Source organism: Mastomys coucha, unplaced genomic scaffold (assembly GCF_008632895.1).
Source record: "Mastomys coucha isolate ucsf_1 unplaced genomic scaffold, UCSF_Mcou_1 pScaffold23, whole genome shotgun sequence".
Lineage (NCBI taxonomy): Eukaryota > Metazoa > Chordata > Mammalia > Rodentia > Muridae > Mastomys > Mastomys coucha.
In genome coordinates this window covers 116,989,611-117,012,644 of record NW_022196906.1, presented here as the reverse complement: position 1 = coordinate 117,012,644, position 23,034 = coordinate 116,989,611, and the positions used below count along the sequence as shown (strand labels likewise).

Here is a 23,034-nt window from a genome sequence, read left to right as displayed (position 1 = left end):
TCCCAGAATGAACCAGGGGGATTCATTGAATGGACTTCAACTGCCCCAGTAGTATCCTCCTCTTGACTATACAGTGAGAGACACATGGCAAAGCTGCCAAAGTTCTGCTGCTGGCTGGGGCAATCACTCCCTTTGAGGGACTAATTAAAGGTCGATCCCAACACACAGGAAAGTAAACCTCTTGGTTTTGCATCGATCTGTGTCTCACTCGAGAACATCTCTTGTGGAACTGTCAGTACCACTGACTGAGGGTCAGGGCGGGATGCTTACATTTGTGGGCTTTTCTGGGATCCGAAGAGACCCCCAAGCAACCAAAGACTAGACTGATCGGAGGGAACAGGTGCCTACTTGTGTTTGTCTTTCTCCTGCTTTCCCTTCTGGCTCTCAAGCACAGTATCAACTGGAAAACCTTGGGCAGATGTGCCTTAACACTGTGACTATAGGTAGTCTGGAGGACACTTCAGGTCCCCTCACATCCCCAAGGGAGTTGGGAGGACTCTGCTCCTTTTGGAAATGGCAAGACAGTTTCAGCAGGAGCCAACCGAGTCTTGCTATCACCTGGTTTCTGCCACGGTGGCAGGGAGAACTATCTATGTGTTGATTGTCTTTCTCTGTGTGTTCTTGGACTTGGGCTGATGTTATTTTTGGACATGGGACAGACTGAATCCTAGTTAAATACTGAAGGGAAGTTAGGGAAAGAGGAGAAAACTTGTCAGTAGTAGTAAAGAAGGGCAAGTTAGTAACTCCTTGCTCCTCTGTATGGCCCACCTTTGGAGTAGGGAGGTCACCAGTAGGGACCTTTGACTTGCAGGTGATCAAAGCAGTAGAGGAAAGTCTTTAGGCCAGGATCCCTCAAGCACCCAGACCAAGTGCTCTGGAAGGATCTAGTGGAGGACCCTCCACTTGGTAAAAGGCTTTTTGTATCTGGGACTCATGCAGGTCCTGGCCATGAAGGAGAAGAACCCCGTAGAGACCTACGAGTCTGTAAAGAATATCCTCAAGGACCCTTCCACAGCTGATATGCTACTGGTGGATCCTCCAAGCCCTTAACCCCTACCATGACCTGATTCCCACGGCCCTTCCTCAAGGATCTCCCTTGAGCCCTCATCCAGTGTCCCTTTACTCTCCCCTCCCCCGTTCCTCCGGCCCTAGCAAGGGGATAGGGTGGGGAGGGACCCTCAGAACTGGGACTGACCATGGGAACCCGGAGCAAAAGGGCCACTTAACCTGATACAACAGTGGCCATCGCCCTCCGAGCCTATGGGCACATAGATGAGGATGGCAATCAGGCCATGCAATATTGTCCCTTCTCTTTGGCTGACTTGTACAACTGGAAGGCCCAACACCCACCCATCCCCTTTTCAGATAACCCAAGGGCTGATTTATCTCTTTGAGACTTTTATTTACCCATCAGCCCACCTGGGTTGACATACAACAGCATATAAGAGTCCTCTTCACCACTGAGGAGAGAGAAAGCATCCTCAATGAGACCTGAAAGTATGTGCCCTGGGACACAGGGGCTCCCTCAGAAAACCTGGCAGCCATTGATAATTGAATTCCCTTTAACCCCACCTGATTGGGATTTTAATTCAGCCAAAGGTGAGGAGCACCCTAAGGTCTACCAACTGGCTCTGGTGGCAGGTCTCAAGGCAGCCTCCTGGCAGCCCACAAATTTGACCAAGGCATGTGAGGTTAGACATGGATCAGAGGAGTCATCTGCTGCCTTTCTAGAGTGGCTCATGGAGGCATTCCAGCAATTTATACTCTATGACCCCAACATTGAGGAGCACAAAGCTATTGTGACTATGGTTTTTATAGACCAGGCTAGTAGAGATATCAGGAAAAAGCTTCAGAGGCTAGAGGGACTACAGGATAAGTTGTTGAGGGATTTAGTGCAGGGTGCTACCATAACAGGAGGAGGAGAAGGAGCAGAGAAAGAGAAAGGAAGATGAAAGGGAGATGAAAAAAAAAAGAAAATCAACAGGAAAGGAATTTACAGAGAATCTTGACTACAGTAGTTAGGGAAAGCAGAAAAGAGAGACTCCAATCAAAGAGACACAGAAAACCCGCTTGAAAAGGACCAGTGTACATATTGCAAGAAGAAGGGCCACTGGTCTCAAGTGTGCCCCAACAAACGGAAGCTGGGGGTGAGAAATCCCAGGTCTTGGGAAAATCACCCCCAAACAGCAAAGATGTTAGCCCTGGGGGAAGGGACTAGGGAGGATGGGGTTTGGACCCCTTCCCGGAGCCCAGGGTAACCTTGAAGGTGGAGGGGAAACCCACTCAATTCTTGGTGGATACTAGGGCCCAACACTTGGTCCTCCTCTAAGCTGATGGGCCAGTCTCCAGAAAAAAAAAAATCATGGGTCCAATGGGCCACTGGGATTAAACACTATTCATGGACTACCTGAAGAGTTGTGGACCTGGGTGTGGGCCCCGAATCCCACTTGTTGTTCATGGTCATACCTGACTGTCCCTATCCCTTACCCGAGAGAGATTTGCTCTCCAAGATGGGAGCTCAGATCCACTTTCTTCCTGAGGGCCCTCAATTGAGGAGCCCCACTGAAGAACCTCTCCAGGTCCTTATTACTAGGCTGTAGAACAAATACAAATTGTTTGAGACCAAACAGTCAGGCTAGGACATGTATGTCTGTAGGCCTCTGTGTATGTTAAGCTTAAGAAACAGGCCGATCTTGTCTCAGTGCACAAGCACCAGATGTTGGGGAGTCGTGAGAAGGTATTAAACCTCACATTGACAGGCTGTTCCAACTGGGGGTCCTTTGCAAGTGCTGCTCTGCTTGGAACACACCCCTGTTGCCTTTAAAAAGCCTGGTACTCAGTACTCTCACCCTGTGTAAGATCTGAGAGATGGGAGCAGCTTCTTGGTTGATGGCCAACAGAAGGCTGGAGCTTCGGTGGTACAGCAGGTATACCCTCGAGACTGCACACGTGCACGGGGCCATTTATCAACAATGGGGACTCAACCTCAGAAGGCAAGATCATGAGAAACAAACCAGAGATAGCTGCCCTACTACAGGCCCTTTTTAAACTGGCAAAAGCGAGTATAATCCATTGCCCTGGGCACCAGAAGAGTGAGGACCCCATAGCTTGTGGGGATTACCTGGCAGACAGGGTGCCAAAGGAAGGAGTGATGAAAGAAATAAAGACTATCCTTTTGACAAACCACCACCCAGGAGACGAGAGCTCAGATTGGAACTTGAGAAATGGCTGGCCACCACCTGGGTATAGTAATCATGAGTTTAAGCTGATTAAAGAGTGTCCCACTAACTATTTGGACAAAAGTGGACATTGGAAGGCATTGGAGGGAAAACCATCCTCCCAGAACATCAGGCCCCTGAACTGCTTACACAAATGCATAGACCCACTGTGGCAGTAGAAATCTGGAACAGGCGATCAAAGGGTAGGGTATGGTTATTTTAAATTTAGGATAACTAGTAGACATGATAGCTACAAAACTGTGAAGCTTGTCAGAAGGTAAATGCCTATCCCACCAAGGCACCGTCAGGAAAAAGGCTAAGTGGTAATCATCCTGGAGTATTTTGGGAAGTTGATTTTACTGAGGTCAGACCAGGAACATATGAGCGTAAGCACCTCCTAGTCTTTGTCGATCCTTTTTCTGGGTGGGTGGACGCCTTACTCCACCAGGAGAGAAACCGCAGAGGTGGTTGTGAAGAAGTGATACCGAAGGAGATACTACCTCGATTCCGTGTGCCTAAAACCATCGGCTCAGATACTGGGCCACCCTTCGTTTCTCAGGTAAGCCAGGGAGTCATTTCAATCTAACTCCCTTTGAGATCCTGTATGGGACCTGCCATGCACACTTTGTGTGACAGCAGTTTATGAGGCAAAAAGCTTCAAGGAAGCTAGCCTCCTGCAACCCCTAACTCAGAGGTGTCCTTGTGTAGTAATCTTGGCTCAACCCAGAGAACACAGATTGACAATAGATCATTGCAATAACATGAGGTTTATTGATCCATGTACGTGGGGTTGCCCACCCTCACGGGGGGGGGGGTCAACCTCAAACTCAGAATGCATACATCTTTTATACTTTACAGAGGGCAGATTTCTGCAACAGCTGGCTTACTCTGGTTGGTGGAACATAGGACAAAGGATCTCATCAGGCATTGGTTGGCTTGCTAGGGGGCTGTTCTTGGCTTAGTCAACTTCCCTATCCAGCTCTGCAACAGTCCTTGAAAAGTCTCTGGGAAGTGGCTGAGTAACTAGGTGGTAGGGGGATTGTTGGCTGCAAGGTCAAAGTGACAGTTTGTGGTCTTTTTCCGAAATTCACCACAGGAGGGGTTGGGGGGTTCTTTCAAGAATTGCGAATCTTGTTTTTGTGGACCTTCAGATCATTGCGACCTTTGGTTTTGGCTTGACTTAGTTTAGTCAGAATGGCCTGGTCATTCTGTCTCAACATTCTGACCACGAGAGCTTTGTTTTTACAACATGTCCTTGGCTATCTCTGGAACACACTTCTCAGTGTCTGAAGCTGCTGCTTGCTACTGTAAAACTTCATTTCCACATTGCTTACTGCTTACAAGAGCTGGAATACGGCTCTCTTATTTTACTGTGAAACTTTATTTCTACATTCCCAGAACTTTATTACTAAAGTTTTTCACTTTATTACTTCACTTAAAATAGTCTTGCCTGCTAGGTGCCTACCAAGATATGATTTACTATAATAGCTAAACAAAATTAAATGTTGCTCTCTGACTTCCACCAATGTTCCAACATCCTAGCCAAACCCTGGCTTGGAATTTCACAGGCAAAGTTACACGTTCAGACTAATTGCCTCCAGCATTATTAGAGAGATAATGAGACGGTAGGGCATTGAAGTTTACAGAACAGAAGTTAATAATCCCAGGGCAAAGTCAACTTTTCAGTCAGGTACAGCAGTTGAATAACTCCCAGGGATTAGAAGAATGAGACCCTTGGGACATGCTTCTACTAGCCCAGAAGATTAGCATAGTGGGCTTTTACTAAGGATGGGCGGGACCTTGAGCTGAGTGTGTGTGTGTGTGTGTGTGTGTGTGTGTGTGTGTGAGTGTGAGAGAGAGAGAGAGAGACATGCCTCTACTAGCCCAGAAGATTAGCATAGTGGGCGATTACTAAGGATGGGAGGGGCCTTGAGCTGTGTGTGTGTGTGTGTGTGTGTGTGTGTGTGTGTGTGTATGTGCAAGTGTGGCAGTGTGCAGCAGCAGAACATTCGAGATTTGAGCCTCTACCCTCCTGGCTGGCTCACCTGCATCTCCCTGGGACACTGGCTGGGCCTGCGCAGGCCCAAGCGTGCTTGGATCCTTCAGGTGCTGCACCAGTCCAGAGGAGATGGCTGCTGTTTTAGACCCAGTGTGTTTCAGGTGGCCTCAGATGTACCTTGACCGATGAGCTGCCAGATTTTTCTTTCCACTTTTGTAATGACTATAAAAGCCTGATGCCATTTTGAGAAATACATTCAGATCCTGCACTTCCTTGTGTCACATCTGTTATTTTTACTTTGCCAACACCTTGCGGACCTGTACCAGAACCCTGTTTTTCCCAAGGGTGGAGGAGCCGAGACTGGCTGGCCTGCAGCAGGGACTTCCAGTCCCTTGACCCTGGCTCTTTTCAGCCTGACTTGATTGCAAGCTTTCCAGATCAGCCACCAGGAATTGTGGCACTAAACTTAGTGCCCTGATTAACAGAGGTACCTCAGAGATTCCACATTACTACCAAGTTGGAGGTTATTTGTTAAGAGGCATCGTGCCAAAAACTTGGAAGCAAAGTGGAAAGGACCGTTCCTGATGTTGTTGACCATCCTGACAGCCAATAAGGTGGATGGAGTAACTGCTTGGGTTCATGTAACTCATGTCAGACCAGCACCTGCTGCCAACTGGATTGCAGCCAGACACCTGAACAACCTCCTCAAGCTCAAGATCACCCACCCTTCTGCAAGGTCAGAGAAACCATGAGATGGCTATGGTGTATCTTTCTACTCTGCTGAGCCTCAGCACCCCCTCCCCAACCCTACCAAAGTGACTTTGGCAAGTACTCTCAGCAACTGGGGATGTAGCTTGGTCCACTACAAAGGGACACTAGCCTTAAACCTTGTGATCAGACCTTGTCTTTGACTCCTGGGATATCCCCAACCTAATGACACAGGTGGGAGGGATTACCTGAATGTATAAAAACTTCTTGAAATAGCCATTCAGGTTTGCCTTCTAGTCACTTGACTTGAGGGACTAATTGAAGTTCGATCCTTCGAGCTGGAAAGTAAACCTCTTGCTTTTGCATCAATCTGCATCTTGGTGTCTCACTCAAGGATATCATTAAGTAAGTATCACTGACCGAAGGTCGGGGTCTTATAGTTTAGGTAGGGATAGTGAAGGGGAAGGGCAAGACCTGCTAGTGCCATATTTGCCATGCTTGGGCCTGTTAGTGCCCTGCAGTTCCTGCACCAGTCTCATATAGTTTAACCTTTACTCAATACACAGGGAGAAAAAGGTTTCTCTTCAACAGTACCTCTTCCATACCACAGCTAGATAATGCTCTTCTTATTGAGGGACCCTGAGGACTTTTTTCCAGTCCTACACCTTCCTTACAGCTTCCCGGTTCTGAAAAGTATGAAAAATATAAAAAACTTCTTAGGCTCCTAGCAAACTGAGAAAAACTAAAAATACTGGTCAGCCGATTCAGACCTCTGGGTTCCAAGAACTTGGCTGACTCAGAGCCGCAGGGCTTTGGTTGCCCCTCCTGACTGAACCACAATGAGGGAGGAACTAGGAATGAAGGTCAACTGGTTCACGAGGCTCTCTACCCTGCTGACCGGTAGATGATTCAGTAGATGATTATGTAAGATTACATTCCTAAAATGAATATGTTCCCCTCCCTAACTGACTGAATAACTTGGGTTGAAATTCCCTCTCGCACCCCCTGGTTTGTGTTTTTGTTTTTGTTTTTTGTTTTTTCCGAGGCAGGGTTTCTCTGAGTAGCCCTGGCTGTCCTGGAACTCACTCTGTAGACCAGGCTGGCCTCGAACTCAGAAATCCGACTGCCTCTGCCTCCCAAGTGCTGGGATTAAAGGCGCGTGCCACCACCGCCGGCTGGTTTGTGTTTTTTTTCCTTTTAAATACCCTACACTTCTTGAGATAGAGGTCAAACTCCTCTGCCCCTGCATGGGTTATGAGCTCAGCCCCAGTGCACTGGTTTCCCGTGTGTTTGCAGCAAGATCGGTCTTTCGTGAGTTTTGTGGGGGTCGTGCAATCCCGAGACGAGTGAGGGTCTCTTCTCCTGAGGGGTCTTTCACTTCAACCTGGGGTGAAGGCTAGGCCAAATTCCATTCACCCACAGGTACATTCTTTTTTTTTTTTTTTTGGTTTTTTCGAGACAGGGTTTCTCTGTGTAGTCCTGGCTGTCCTGTAATTCACTCTGTAGACCAGGCTGGCCTCGAACTCAGAAATCCGCCTGCCTCTGCCTCCCGAGTGCTGGGATTAAAGGCGTGCGCCACAACCGCCCGGCAGGAACATTCTTGAGTAAAAAAAAATTCTCAGAATGTACTGACTTATCATCACCTGATCCTCTGGAAAGTCCCAGGTATAGTTCAAATGTGTGTACCACTGACCGAGGATCGGGGTTTTACATTATCTTCAGACACAGAGGGCAGGACATGGAAGTTAGGCCGACATGCAGCATTCAACCACATTGCCAAGCTGGAGCTCAGACATCAGTAGCGTCAGGGCGGAATTTGAGCGGAGAGCAGCTGAGATGGCATTCCTCCCGGTTTCCTAGATAGTCCTCACAAGTGTATTTCCGCTCTCCTAGAGAGGCCCGCGGAGGAAGTGGGCCCGGCGAGCGCACAACCACCTGGAAGAACGCTGTATGCTCGGCTTTGAGTTGGTGAGCCACTGGGAGATCGGGTGCAGGAGTGGCGGCGGGGCACAGTTGCGGTGACCTGCCCCGGGCGGCGTCACGGTCTCGGGGGTTCTCCGGGGAGCCGGACGGTCGGAGCGGTGTTGTCCAGCGGTCCGGTGTCCGCCATTATGACTCTTGGTATTCTAACTTCTTGACGAACTCCGCACGTAGGTCCACGTTTAACTGTATGGGTCGGTTATGCTATTGCCTTAAAAACAAAAATAAAATTTAAAAAAGCCCTACGGTTGTGATGTAAACTGATTGAGATTTTAAAAAAAGCTTGGAACAGCCAGGTGTGGTGACTTCGGCCTGTAATCCCCGCTACTGAGGAAGCTGAGGCAGAAAGACTAGAAACTTGGGCAGTTTAATGAGCCCTTCTTTCAAATTTTAAAGTAATAAAGGTAGGAATGACTTCTAAACTGAAAGGGCGCGTTTGAAATTAAGGTTTGATAACGTACTTGAAAGCTGAAAAGTGCTCACAGTCCCAACCTCATTTGTTGTTGTTGTTGTGTGGCTTCTGGTGTCCAGAAAGTATTTTGTAATGTCCGAGTTGCTTGAGAGTAAAATGGTTAAAAAAAAAAAAAAAAAAAAAAAAGGAAGTGAACTGATGGCGGAACCCCATTTAGCTTTAGGTGACTCCATTTTGTGAGCTTCACTTTCTGGCTCCCCAACCCAGTAGTGCTTCATTCTTAACCAGATATACAGCTCCAGGAAGTCCATTGTTCTAATTAACTAAGCTTTGGAAACCTAAGTTACAGAAACTTTGGAACTTCTGTCACAGGCTCTGCCCCGGTACAATGCAGTTGTGGGTTTTAGCTTTATACTAGCCTGGAACTCATACATCATACGTGTGGGCAGACTGACATAGAACTCATAAAAGTCCACCTGTTTCTACTTCCTGAGTGCTGGGATTAAAGGTGTGTGCCCTACATTTTATTTTTGTTTGAGTATATGTGTATGTGTGTGGCAGTGCACATGTAGGGATCAGAAGACAATTTGTGGTTGCCTCTATTGCTGTGTTGGCTCTTGCAGTTGAACTCAGGTTCAACTGAACTGCAGTCTTGACACTAGATAACTGCTCAGTGGGCCATCCTCTAGGCCTTTCCTGCCTTATTTTCCTGTGTAGCTGTTCACTACCAAGCATAGCCATACTTAAGACCTTGACAAAAATTAAAAATATATATATTTTAGAGTGTAAATGTTTCCTCTGAGTGTGTGTCTATACACCATGTGTGTACCTGGTGCCTATTGAAGCCAGAAGAGACTGTCAGATCTCTTAAGGCTAGAGTTATAGAACTGTTATAAGCTTGCAGGTGGGCATAAGGAATTGAAGTAGGGTCAGCTAGGCTCCTGTGGAAGCAGTGGCCAGTGCTCTTAAATCAATAACCTACCTCTCTAGTCCCCAAGATCTTTTTTGAAGTATTTTGTTACTTGAAATTTTAGAATGTTCTTATAACTGATGTTTTCTTGTGCTTAGATAAGGTTGATGTGTTCTTGTTAATGGCACTTGTGAAATTTCACCACTTTAAAAATCTGTGTTTAATTTTGTAATTTGTACTGTTTGAGGGGAAAGAATCTTAAGTATTCTGTTTCTCCTTAGCGTTCTCTTCCTGATTAGCATCTTGTCTATAGCAATGAGCTTGGTGCTCTGCGTTTCCTATTGGGAGGCCTTGTGAGGAAGATTTCCTCTCTCCTTACTTTGTTGTTTGATTTTGAGACAGGGTCTAACATAATCCTGGCTGGAACTTGCTTTACCTCCAGGTCACAGAAGTCTACCCTCCTCTGTCTCCTAAATGATGGGATTAAAGTCATGTCACTAGCTGACTTGGCTATTATCCGAGCTTCTTCAAATTTTATAAGTTTATATCAGTGTGAACTTCTGATCCCACTGCTTAGTTTTGAGACAGGGCCTTATGTGTTATGTAGCCAGCCCAGGCTGGCCTTGAATTCCTTATCATTCTGCCTCCACTTTCCAAGTGCTGAGATAATAGACATCATCACCATGCCTGGCTTGCTTTAAATTTTTTTCTTGTTTTAAAATTTAATTTAGTATTACTCTGTTTGTGTATGTGTGTGTACAATGTGGGCATGGAGTCAGTGTGTGTGTGTACAATGTATTAATGTGGTCACAGAGTCAGTTCTTTCCACTTTTATGTGGGTTCTGGGAATGGAATTCAGGTTGCTGGTGAGGTAAGTGCTTTTACCTATTAAGCTATCTATCTGCCCCTGCTTAAGTATATAATTTTTGCCTTTTACTGATTTTCTGATATTGCAAAACACTTGTATTTTCTCTGTCCAGCATGGAATAATCATGGATTCTTTTATTGGAGAATGGTATTAGAAACCAAGTTCTGGACATTCTAGGTATTGTCACTATAATCATCATCATCATCACCTTATTCTAGATTTATTTATTATATCTGAGTGAGTATATGCAAATATGTATATATTTATGTATATATACATACAGAGTCCAGAAGAACAATGATCCCTTAGAGTGGGAATGTAACAGACACTTGTGCTTGAGTCAGAACTTCAGTCCTTGTAATTGCATAGCAAGTTTTTTTAACCACTGAGGCATTTCTGTTTGTTTGGTTTTTTTTTTTTTTTTTTCCGAGACAGGGTTTCTCTGTGTAGCCCTGGCTGTCCTGGAACTCACTCTGTAGACCAGGCTGGCCTCGAACTCAGAAATCCACCTGCCTCTGCCTCCCAAGTGCTGGGATTAAAGGCATGCGCCACCACTGCCCAGCCCATTGAGGCATTTCTACAGTCCCATATAGTCTTACTGCTTAATTGCTACATCAATTTCAGTATTATTTTTAAAATTTCATCATGTAACTAAAGCAGATGGCTCTACCTCCTTCAGATTCTGCTTCCATATATGCTTTTCCCTAATCTATGTTTGTTCTTCACCAATACCACACTGGCTTGATTTCTGAAGTTATCTCTGTGGCCATAAGTCTTGAAATCAATAAGATGGCTAAGTGTGTAAACGCACCTGAGCTTGGTCCTTGAAACCCAGAAAATGACTCCTGTAAGTTGACCTCTGACCACTTCAGCATACATTCTGTGACACATAGCACCCAGACACATAAAATAAAAATTTAACAAATTCATATATACCTATTTTCAAATTCATATACTATTTCACTTTAGTATTCAAAGTAATTTTTAGCTAATCTCCTTTGCCTTTTAATATAAATTGTAGTATTATCTTTACATACTACATAAATTATAGTATCATCTTTCTTCTCCTGCCAAGCATCTTTACTCCTTTTCCCTGTGGTTCTGGGGATTAATTCCAGGGACTTGTATGTGTTAGGCAATTGTTCTACCACTAAATTGCATTCCTGGCTTCCCTCCCATCTTTCTGAGATTCTGATAGGAAATAAATTAAACATCAACTTGCTAAGAATTGGTAGCTTTTCATGCCATGTCTCCCAATATGTGACTTTAGTATGGTGTGTCTGTCTACTTATTTAGATGCTCTTCGACCTTTTTTGTCAGCCACTTGTGTTTTCTAGTCCTGTGAATGTCTTTACTATACTTTATTAGCTTACCACCCTAGGTCTCAGTCTGCAGGTGCTCATGCACACATCCTCAAGAACCTAGCTCCATCGTGTGTGGACATCATTTTCTTGTCTATTCTAGGACTGAGCTCTGTCATGTGTGTGGACATCATTTTCTTGTCTCTTCTCTTCTGAACATCAGTGTTGGTTATTTCAGTCTTTTACCAGTGACTTCTGATGACCCAGCAGATAACACCACACACTGCAGTACTGTGAAGATACTCGCAAGGATACAGCAGTGGTTTGGTGAAAGCGACAGATTTGCTTTGTGTTCATCTGGGTGACTCTGGATAGGAGTGATGCCTCCAGGCAGGTGGCATGCTGCCCGTTCAGCTCAGGTGTCAAGGCAACAAGGCTGCCTACGTACGGTAAAGAAGGAAGAGGAGGAGGATGGCTATATTTCAATGCAGACTGCCAGGCCACAGACACTTAACCGCCCTGGCCAGGAGCTGTTCCGTCAGCTCTTTAGACAGCTTCGCTACCATGAATCTTCTGGGCCCCTAGAAACTCTGAGCCGGCTCCAGGAGCTCTGCCGCTGGTGGATGAGGCCTGATGTTCTTTCCAAAGCACAGATGTTAGAGTTGTTGGTGTTGGAGCAATTCCTGAGCATCCTGCCTGGAGAGCTCCGGACATGGGTACAACTTCATTGCCCTGAGAGTGGTGCAGAGGTTGTGGCCCTGCTGGAAGAGCTGCAGAGGGATCTTGATGGAACATCACTGAAGGTAGGTAGTACACAGTAAGTTCTGCCTTGCGTTTTATAAATGAGATGGTCTTCTGAACTGTGAGCTTGAGAAATGTAGGGGAGCCTCCCTTGTTAATTTTCTTGATACCTGAGCATCTAAGAACTGGACTCTGAGGATCATGGACCCTTTAGCAAGGTGCTCCTTCTATTTTATAGATGAAGACCACCTTAAAATAGGATCAACAGGTATTGATAGATCATAGAATTACTTTTTGGATATGTGTTTATGTCATAGAAGGTCCATCTCCACCTAAGATCTAATTTTGCTTGATACTGACCAATAGCCTTGTAGAGTAATAGGGGCTGCAGGGAACTGAAGGGAGTCAGGAATCATGATATCTGAATGGAAGAATACAAAAGAACAGCCTGGGGCTGGTGAGATGGCTCAGCGGGTAAGAGCACTGACTGCTCTTCCAAAGGTTGTGAGTTCAAATCCCAGCAACCACATGGTGGCTCACAAACCACCCATAATGAAATCTGATGCCCTCTTCTGGTGTATCTGAAGACAGCTACAGTATACTCATTCATAATAATAATAATAAATAAATCTTTAAAAAAAAACACAAAAGAACAGTCTGCATGCGCCATGTTTCCTTTTCTGAAGGTTTTTGAGGATATAGGAGTGGGAGTGGACACAAGGGTTGGGCCATCTCTGGGATGGAAGATTAGAAAGCCTCAACTTTAAGCTTTGTCTAATAGCCTTACTGTTCTTAGACATATTGTTGTGGGGCTATCACCAGGGAAGTCTCTGAGCCAATTCAAAGTCTTTATTTTAGCTTGCTGGTGACTACATATGGGTATTTGGGACCCTAAGTGTACTCCTGAGCCTTTGCCTTTTGAGGCTTTTGCTTTGTTTTGAAATGGGGGTTTCTCTATGTCGCCCTGGCCTTGAACCAACAAAGATCTATGTGTCTCTTGAGTGTTAAGACTAAAGGTTTGTGCCACCACATCTGGTACCTTTTGAGTTTTATCATTTTTTTTATGTTTTAAAATTTTATTTATATAAAAACATGAGCCTGTATATGCATAATTCATGCATTGAAAATTACTAATATTTTTAAAGTTTACCCCTCAAATTTATGACAAAACTTAGATTAAGATTTGATCATAGTTAGTGATAAATGGTAATAAATCAACATAAGTAATGCTTATTTTAAAAGTCTAAAAGTACATTTATCATTTTTACTAAAACAGATGTGCACAGGGATGTGAATTTATGAAATGACGTAAGATAGAACATAAGAGTATGGCTTGGTTATTTAGGTCTAGATGTTTGTCATATGTTCAGTGGCCTCAGTCTAGGCTGATTCACATCAGTTTAGAAAAAGTGTCAGCCACTGTACCAGGAAGACCCCTCTAAGTTCATTAACTGAAGCCTTCTGCACATGTTTCTATATTAAGGAAGCCGTGACTGAGAGGCAGAGCTGTTTGAAGTCTAATGGCAAAGCCCTGTCCTGTTCTCTGTTTGAATGAGCATAGGAGGAGAGGTTTTCTATGTGGTTTGATTCCTGGTTGACCCTTAAAATTAATATTGTCTCTCTAGTGGTGATGCTATTTTGTGAGGTTCTCTGAGGTCACTATACATTTCAGTATCCGTGTCTGGATCTCTTCTGTGAACCAGTGCTCGTTTTACTTCATTTCTCATCTTGAGACCCGGAGTCAAGTAGGAGCTGGTGGAGAGGTTTCACTGTGGCATGTGAGGATTGCTATTATTGACTTGCCCAGTGCATCCTTCTGTTGAGTGGGAACCTGTTGAATTCTCCCTGGTTCCAGGAGGCCAAGGGGTGAAAAGTTTCTCTATCACTTTTTTCTCTGGGTCCCTTCTGCCAAAAAGTGATTAAAGGGACTGGTGGTCTGAACCTTTACAGATTGGCCCATGGGAGTATTCGCTGAATTTGCCCTCTGGTTCCTATAGGAATGTTCTCGTAACATTTTCTTCTTGCCAGGACCCGTGTCTTACTCAGAGTCCAGATGTGCATTGGATAGGCACTAGTGCTCTGCAGCCTGCACAGATATGGCCCCCTGCATCACATCTCAGGAACAGTTCTGCTCTAGAGGACCACTTGGAGACTCCACATGGAATAGGAGTTTGTGACTTCCTGACTGAACAAGCTGGTACTCACTGCCTAGACCCTAACTTCATGTCATACCTCTTGTGTTTCCTATACTGTTGTCTTGTTATCATCTATTCTCTCACAAGACTTTTGTCACCTGTCTCTGGGTTCTCCTGAACATTTCTGTGATTCGTGTCTGGTGGCTTCTTCCATCCCACTCTCCCTTTCCTGGCCCCTAACACTCACTAAGGATGTGTCTGTGCACCTTGAGTAGCTGTGTGCTTTCTTGTAGGTCCAGGAATAATCTAGGAGTGAGGAGAGTGGGCTTCTTGGGTGTCCAGAGCTGACAACTCTTTCATGGCTCTTTTTTCCTTCAGATTCTCCTGCCGTCTCAGTGCCTGACTATTTCCAGATAGAAGAGGGCATAGAATACCAGGTAACAGCCAGCAAGCCTTTGGTAATCAAGCTGCAGGTGAGCCCCAGGGCTTTGGGGTTTTTTTACGGTGTCACATGCATGGCTGCCCAGTGGGTAGTGCAGCTCTCTTCATCCTGGATTGTCATTTAACTTTATAGTCAGAGTCCAGAGCTTTCTGCTGGGTGATGGCCTCTCATCTTTGCCAAATTTACCCAGTGTTAACTCTATGTCAGGCCCATGACCCTCTTGACAACTGAGAGCTGTGAGTCAGCTCTAAGTCATAGTTCTTTATTTTTTCAGGAAGCTTTAACTTTCCAGGATGTGGAGGTGACCTTCTCTCAAGAAGAGTGGGGATGTTTGAACTCAGCTCAGCGCAATCTTTATCGGGACGTTATCCTGGAGAATTATGGGAATGTAGTTTCTGTCGGTAAGTCTTTAGTATCCCTAGCTACCTTCACTTTTGGTTTTTCTCCTTTTTTTTTTTTTTTTAAGATTTATTTATTTATATGAGTACACTGCAGCTGTCTTCAGACACACACTAGAAGAGTGGATCAGATCCCATTACAGATGGTTGTGAGCCACCATGTGGTTGCTGGGAATTGAACTCAGGACCTCTGGCAGAGCAGTCAGTGCTCTTAACTGCTGAACCATTTCTCCAGCCTGGTTTTTCTCCTTTTTTAATCTTAAAAATATATATATATATATTCATTTATGTACATGGATATGTATGCATGTAGGTGCTTGCATGCCATAGCTCATACAGTCAGAAAATAGCTAGTGAGCCTCGTTTCTGTCCTTTCTACCATGTGGATCCTGTGAATCACTCTAGCTGAGCTTGGTGGCAGGCACCTTCACCCACTGGCCCTTGGTTTTTATTACAATTTGTAGAAAGGGGCCTTGCCGTAGATTTTGGTTCTGTAGCCACCAAGCTTATTACTTAATCTACTACTAAACTGTTGTTGAATAATGCAGATGGTAATATGTCATGTGACGTTATTGAGAAGACTGAGTCTGTCTTTTAAGTTCCTAGTCCACTTAGGCAGTCAGGTATTGCTAACTGGTGTAGCCAGTTGAGTAGTTGTATGCTTCTCACCTCTAAAGAATATTGTTGTTAGGTATTTTATGTGTATGGGTATTTTGCCTGCATGTGTGTTTGTGCACCACCTGCATATAATGCTCATGGAGGTCAGAAGAGGGCATCAGATCCCTTGGAACGTGAGTTACAGATGGTCGTTAGCCACATGTGGATGCTGGGAATTGAGTCAGAGCCTTTGGAGGAGCAGCCAATGCTTTACCTGATGAGGCATCTTTCCCGTTTTACTCTGAAGAATTCTTGAAGCCCCTTTGCCTGTGACTTTTCTCAGCTTCTCATCTCTGCTTAGGGCAGCAGTTCTCAATGTATGGGTCACAACCTCTTTGGCAAATGTGTATTTCCAAAAATATTTATATTATGATTCATAACAGTAAAATTACAGTTATGAAGGAACAGTGAAAATAATCTTATGGTCAGTGGTCAGCACAACAGGAGGAACTGTTTTCAAGGGTTTCAGCACCAGAAGGTTGAGAAGCGCTGTCTTAGGGCTATCCCAAATGGCTGGCCAGACATTCTGTCCTAGCTCTTTCCATTTGTCTTTCTGTCCTTCTCTCCTCTCTGCCAGGACTATAGGTCCTAAAAAGTAGTTCTGTGTGACCTGTCTTACCTCACATCCCATTTCTTTTCTGCAGTGGGCTCCTCTCCCAAACCTGCTCTGGTCTCCTGGCTAGAAGCAAGGAAGCCATGGGGCATGAATATCTGTACAGTTCAGCTTAAGAGGGATCCTGATGCTGCACCTGAAGGTGAGCTCTGTCAAACGTACCACATTGTGCCCCTCTTACATGTGCTCCTTTCTTTCATATGGTTAAATATATCACAAGGGACTTACTCTATTATTCGCTAGGAGTTACTAAGGGCTGCTATGATCCTGGGCCACTTCCTGCTTGACTTATAATAGGCCATTTCTTTCCAGCCTTGACCCTTCCCTAGCATCTCAGTATCAGTTCTCGCTCATCACAGGGCTTCCTTGTTCTCTTTTCCACTGAGTTCTAATGCTTCTCATTTCTGTGTCTTTGCTAACTCTAAATTACCTGTGTTCATCCATCCCATCTATGATGAGCTTAGATCTAGTTTTTTCAGCAAGGCCCTACTTGAAGCACCAGGTCTTGGCTCTTGGGGGCTTTTATGTGGTGCTCCTGTGACATAATTTTTCTCTATTTTCTTGCTATTAATATTCTTTTTTAGGTCTGTTTATTGCCCTATTAGATTTGATTTCTGTGTCCCTCCTTCTACCTGCTGTATCTGGCCCTTTCTCCTCCCTTTCCTGTTATTTGAGATACTCTTTCTTTGTCTTATCCTTGACTGTTTTGTATAAAGGTAACGACAGTCAGGCAAAATTCTTGCTACCAAGAATCTTATTTATAGTTCCTTGATGCCTTTTCCAGTTCTAAGTGTGGAAGAAAAATACACTTTCTTGTGTGGGTGCGTGTATGTATATATGTGTTTTTGTTTCTTTTCCTTTTTCTCCCCTACCTCCAGGAGGTAAGCTTCAAATTAAGTCAAGCAAGTTCATCTTGAAACAGGAACCTTCAGAGTACACAGAAACCTGTGTAAAGACATCAGTATGTCCTGAGACAAGTATTTCCAAGGAAACAGGGCTCAAAGAATCTTTTAAACAGAGGAGCAGGCTACAGAAGTCCTGTGGAGACTCCATACAAATGAAAGAGATAAAGGAAGAAACCGACATTAGTCAGAGGACAGGAAGAGACTCTGAAGTACTGAGAAACAATGATATTCTTGAGTTACAACATGTTAAATATATGAGTGTTTCTAGGAAAAAGCTATCCTTTAAACATGGCTATGACAGAAACTTCAGAAAAAGTTCACACCATTATAATAATAAATATGGGGAAGGGCTCAGAGACACAGTTGAGGGGTTTGGTGTGTATCAAAATACTAGACTGAAAGAGAATGAAAAGGACAGATGTGTGGAGACCTTAGGGAAGAGCTCCTACTCCCGTCATGAATGTCATCAGAGATGTTATAGTCAAGGGAACATATTTAAATGCAGGGTGTGTGAGAAAGCCTTCAAGTGGCGTTCAAACTGTATACGACATGAGAAAATTCACACTGGAGTGAAGCCTTATAAATGCAGTTTCTGTGATAAGGCTTTCCAACGTTTGTCAGCCTACCGTCTGCACCAGAAAACCCACACTAAAGCAAGGCATGTGTCCAGTAAGTACAAAAATGCTCTCACCTGCAGCTCGGATGCCAGTCATCATTTGACAGACCAGGATGAGGAGGAACACTTAGACTGTAGCCAGTGTGGGAAAAACTTCTCCTGTAAGTCCTATGCTCTTGAACACCAAAGGATTCACACACAGGAGAAACCTTATAAATGTACCAGATGTAGGAAAACCTTTCGGTGGAAGTCAAACTTTTCTCGTCATATGAGATTACATCACAAAGAGGTCTGTAAGCCAGAGAAATGTCAAGAAGACTTCAAGCAGAATCACAATCAGTTTCAGGTTATCTCTACTGTAGAGAAAACTTTTCCATGTCAGAATTGTGGGAAAACTTATACTCAAAAGAAATCACTCATTGAGCACCAGAGGATTCATACAGGGGAGAAACCTTACCAGTGTAGTGGGTGTGGAAAAACATTTACCTATAGGTCATCTTATATTATTCATATGAAGCGAAAGCAACATGCTATTAAAATAAAACCTGAACGTGGCTGCCTACCTTTTAGTCAGAGTACAGTGTTTCCCATTCCTCAGCGTAGTCATAATACAGAGGAGCCTAATAAGTGTAAATACTGTAGCAAAGCCTTTCATAATCGCTCATTTCTTCTCATTCATGAGAGAATTCACACTAGAGAGAAGCCCTATAAGTGCAGGGAGTGTGAAAAAGCCTTCAGATGGAGTTCCAATCTCTACCGACATGAGAGAAAACACTTTCTGCACAAGCGGTATAAGTATCATGAAAGTAAAGAGACGTCAAATCTACAGTCAAAAATCCTCATTGATCAGAAGCCCTTTTGGTGTCAGGAATGTGGGAAAACCTTTACACGTAAAAGAAGCCTTTTAGATCATAAGGGAATACACAGTGGGGAGAGACGCTTTAAGTGCAACCTCTGTGAAAAATCTTTTGATAGAAACTATCGACTTGTTAATCACCAGAGGATCCACACTACAGAGCAACCTTTTCAATCTCAGTGGCATGATAAAGATTTTGTTGGGATACATGCCCGTTCTGTTGACCAGAGAAAACACAGCAGAACACTGCAGTCTGAATATGGCCTACGTTCAGATAAGCCTGGCTTATCTTACTGTCAGGATGTAAGGTTAAATATTCAGGAATTAGAACTAAGTGGAAAGAAGCTTCATGAAGAGTGTGATAACCCTTCTGATGAGAATTCCAAGTCCATTGCATTCCAGAATGTGCCCACTAAGAAGAAAGCCTGTCACAGGTGCAACACTTGTGGGAAAACATTTAAGAAGCACTCACATCTCATTAGCCACAAGAGATGTCACACAAAAGAGAGGCCCTTCAAATGTATAGTGTGTGGGAGGGCCTTCAGGTGGTCTTCCAATTTGACTCGGCATATGAAAAAACATGTTAGAAATTAGCCTGGGGTCTTTGATGACAGTGGGGGTGGGGAATAGTTCCTGGTTACATTTCTAGAGAACTGTAGTGGTAGGCACTGGGGAAAACCTTTGTAAAGGCCCAGTCTTTTCTGGCTTGGATGTTCCTGGTGTGGAATCTTGATGATTTCAAAACTCAGGGACTTCTCAGTCTTCCTTCTGGAAAGTGATGTTAGAAAAGAACAGAATGTTCTCTGGGGTCCTGTAGAGGTCCTGGCCCCTAGGTTTAGCCAGGACTTTTGACAGCCAGGTCTCCTTAGGTAATTCTTACTGCTTGTGATTGAAAAGCATGTCTGTAGTCTAGTAAGCTGTGTTTGTTAGGAAGGGGCCATTTAGATTCCCAGTTCTTTAGAGTCGGCTTGTGTTGGTGCTGTTCTGTTGACTTTAAAACCAAGAACTTGTATTCTCTGATGTCTTCTGGGGTGCTCTGGTTGGGGCTTCAGTTTGTAATTGATTTCTGTTTTTTTTTGAGACAGGGTTTCTCTGTGTAGCCCTGGCTGTCCTGGAACTCACTCTGTAGACCAGGCTGACCTCGAACTCAGAGATCCACCTGCCTCTGCCTCCCAAGTGCTGGGATTAAAGGCATGAGCCACCACTGCCCAGCTTTAATTTTGGTTATTAGCTATGGTCCTAAAGTAGTCTCAGTGGCAGGTGAAAAGGACTGGGGGCTGGGTTCCATTGCTTGATCTAGACAGGCAGCATTAATCTATCATTTCAGCTAAGATATAAGAGCACTCCCCATGTGCCAGTGACCAGAACACAGACAAAAACCCTGCTGTTTTTGGATCTATGTGTCACTAAATGAGTTAGATCCTATTCTGGATGGTGGTATGTGTTGAGGACAAATTAATCCAGAGAAGAATGGCAAGGAATCTGGTTAGGATGTGGATTGTAATTTTAAACAAGCTGTTCAGGAAGTAGTGTTGCTGCCAGAATGAAACTAAGTGGGACCAGGTGTTGGGAGGCAGTGACATCTCTAGGAGTTCCATGACAGACAGACAGGGCTCCATAGAGAAACTTTATCTCAAAAAAATAAAAAATAAAAAACCAAAACAACATCCCCCCCCAAAAAATCCCAACAAACAAAATCCCTAATTGACTAAAAAGCTAAAGAAAGTTGGGTTGGGGGGGGGCATATTGCTCTATTGAGAAAGAATACAAGACAGAGAAGGTAGGTTCTTGTCTGGTGACTTTAGGGTGGTATAGACTCCCTTGGGTGGAGTAGATGAGCTGTCTGAAGAATGGACCACGTGTTACAGAGTTACTGCTGGCCCATTAGTTATGATGATGTCTCTGGTATAGCCCTTTGTTCATAGTCATGATTATCCTGGAAGTTTGTTTGTCCTTTAATCTCTCCTTCTCCCATCTCTTTTGAGGACTATGCCTTAACTGCTAGTGTAACCTGGGTTCCCAGTTATACTTGTTAACTGCAGCCTGACCAAGCACTTGGGAAAGCTGTACTAGGGTGCTTATGTTGACAGATTTTGCAAAACAATCAGTCAAGCAAAAAATGCTGCTTCTCCAATCTGGAAAAATGAGTCTGCACAGTACTTGTTGCTTTTGCCTGGGTTCAGTTCTTAACATCTATGTGGCAGCTCATAACTGTCAACAGTCCCAGAGAATCCCATGCCCTGTCCTGAATTATGAGTGCACCAGACATGCACGTGGCTCACGCAAACAAAACACGTATACAAAGTACATTCTAAAAATAGCATGGGTATAAAAAAATTGCCTCACTGAAAGAATCTAGTTCTGCCAAGTCAGGAGTAGAACTTTATTTTAAGTGGGTCTTGTTCAGGCAGGTTGGGGGTTAGTTTATAAAACAGGCCTTGAGTCAAGTATTGACTGGAAGCCATACTCAAAGTACACAGCTGCTAGGTATGAGCCCAATTATTGATGGGTTTGAGTAGTAGAGTGCCGGTTGACAGCTTCTGATTGTCTTGGCAACCATCTTTAATCTTATACTTGAACTTGGCCTCGAAAGCACAGGCTTCTTTGAGCATGGCCTTTCTCTCCACTGCCTGAGGAACTGAGGTTGGGCATGGGGATAGACAGATGGGCTGAGACCATTATGGAGTAATGGATATCGGATGGCTTCTTACCTGGTTAATGTGGTCAGTTACGTCCTTAGAAAGGATGTCAAGCCACAGTGTGCAGAGAAGAAACCATGTGGACTTTCTTAGTAATCTCTTAGAGAAGTTAGTTTTTGAAAGCTTAAGTATGAAATGGGTGGAGTAACTGGGATTCAGGCCTCCTTATAAGTAGAAATAAAGATGGATTGCCAGGCAACTTGTAAAGACTTATAAAAATTGTGTGTTCTATCCAGTGTGTCCCTTCCTAGACCAGTGTGAAGAACGGTGAACATGAGTCAACTCATTACAACAGTGTTTATATAGTGGGACTGGCAAAACCCTGTTTGTCATTAGCAGAACAGCCAGGGCAGGAGATGTTTGGTACTTCAGAAAGAATGTAAAGCTCAGTATGGTGGTACACACTGTAATCCTAACGTGGGATGCCAAAGCAAGAGGACCAAAAGTTCAAAGCCACTTGGGGATAAAGAATAAGATCCTGGTCAAGCAACTACTACTACAACAAAAAAAGACAATTAATAGCAAATGTGGAAGACTTATAACCTCCAGTTTAGAAAACTACATGAAGAGTTGCAGAAGCTGTATATAATACACAATTTATATGAATTTTTAAGCACATTCAAAGTGCTCACATCACTTCCATTGTTTCATTATTCTGTATGTGGGATGGAGTTCGAACCTTATAGGGTGGTGGTGGGGACAGTAATGAAATGCATGTGTGACGTTGAGACTAGTGTCATATAACCATTCCTGATGTATAGTAGTGTTAATATTTTGCACAGTTTTCTGTGGATTGAAAAGACATGAATGACATAAGAGTAGAAACTTATGGAATGGGATGATGTATGCTATACTGCTCCATATTCTCTGGTTATGAGATGCTAGTGAAATCAGAATAGAAACATTCCTCACTTGTTTTTCTAGTTATTGATGCAGATACAACCTAAGATTGTTACGATTTAAGAGGATAATATGGTGACTTCTTTCACTTGTTAAAGTACATCAAAATAAACAAATTAATCCTGGCCTCTGATATCTGTGTAATTATTATACAGAAGTTCCAGCTCTGCCACTCACTTGCAATGCTGCTACCTCCTCTTACCCCGACCCCCTCTGTCTTAGAACTTGCTCTGTAGACCAGGCTGGCTTCAAAGTCATAGAGATCCTCCTGTCTTCCTACAGAGTGCTGGGATTAAAAGGTGTACGCCACCACACCTGGCCTACTTTATCTCTTAAATTCTCAGTATTATCCTGCCAAATATGGAGTAACACAAAATGGCTGTTGGTGAAGAGACTGTTGAACAGCTGCAGTGTGACAATGAAATGTGTCAGTTTGAAGAGAACAGTTTCCTGTGTCTCCTGAACACTCTTATGAGATTGTGAGCTATTTTCAACACCTCTTGCCCACCTTACTCAAAAAAGTGATCTCTGACCCAGAGATCAATGCATATGTATGTTTGTATGTGTGTGATGGTACTAAATGCTAGTAGGTTGAAAGTAACTGTATTAGGGTTCTTTAGAGTCACAGAAGTTATGATAGTCTCTATGTAGTAAGGAATTTATTGCAGACTTACAG

General features: G+C 44.0%; 1 protein-coding gene across 6 annotated transcripts; it reads left to right on the top strand.

Moving 5' to 3' along the window:
* The first annotated feature begins 7,657 nt into the window (after positions 1–7,657).
* Positions 7,658–22,485, top strand: Znf445 (zinc finger protein 445). 6 transcript variants are annotated; one of them, XM_031343889.1, is made up of 7 exons: positions 7,658–7,893; positions 11,635–12,199; positions 14,166–14,334; positions 14,651–14,745; positions 14,989–15,115; positions 16,414–16,524; positions 17,261–22,485. In XM_031343889.1, the coding sequence occupies exons 2-7, from the start codon at positions 11,777–11,779 to the stop codon at positions 19,351–19,353; spliced, it is 3,018 nt and encodes a 1,005-aa protein (XP_031199749.1). In that variant the 5' UTR covers positions 7,658–7,893; positions 11,635–11,776; the 3' UTR covers positions 19,354–22,485. The 6 variants fall into 6 exon arrangements, with proteins under 6 accessions (XP_031199749.1, XP_031199746.1, XP_031199750.1 ...); XM_031343886.1 differs by having other exon boundaries at positions 11,560–12,199; XM_031343890.1 differs by having other exon boundaries at positions 7,658–8,046.
* Positions 22,486–23,034: the final 549 nt, after the last annotated feature.

Coding starts and splice junctions, on each gene's coding strand:
- Znf445 (XM_031343889.1), top strand. CDS start 11,777: ATGCCTCCAGGCAGGTGGCATGCTGCCCGTTCAGCTCAGGTGTCAAGG. Junction 14,746..14,988: donor CTTTGGTAATCAAGCTGCAG/GTGAGCCCCAGG, acceptor TTATTTTTTCAG/GAAGCTTTAACTTTCCAGGA. Junction 16,525..17,260: donor TCCTGATGCTGCACCTGAAG/GTGAGCTCTGTC, acceptor CCCTACCTCCAG/GAGGTAAGCTTCAAATTAAG.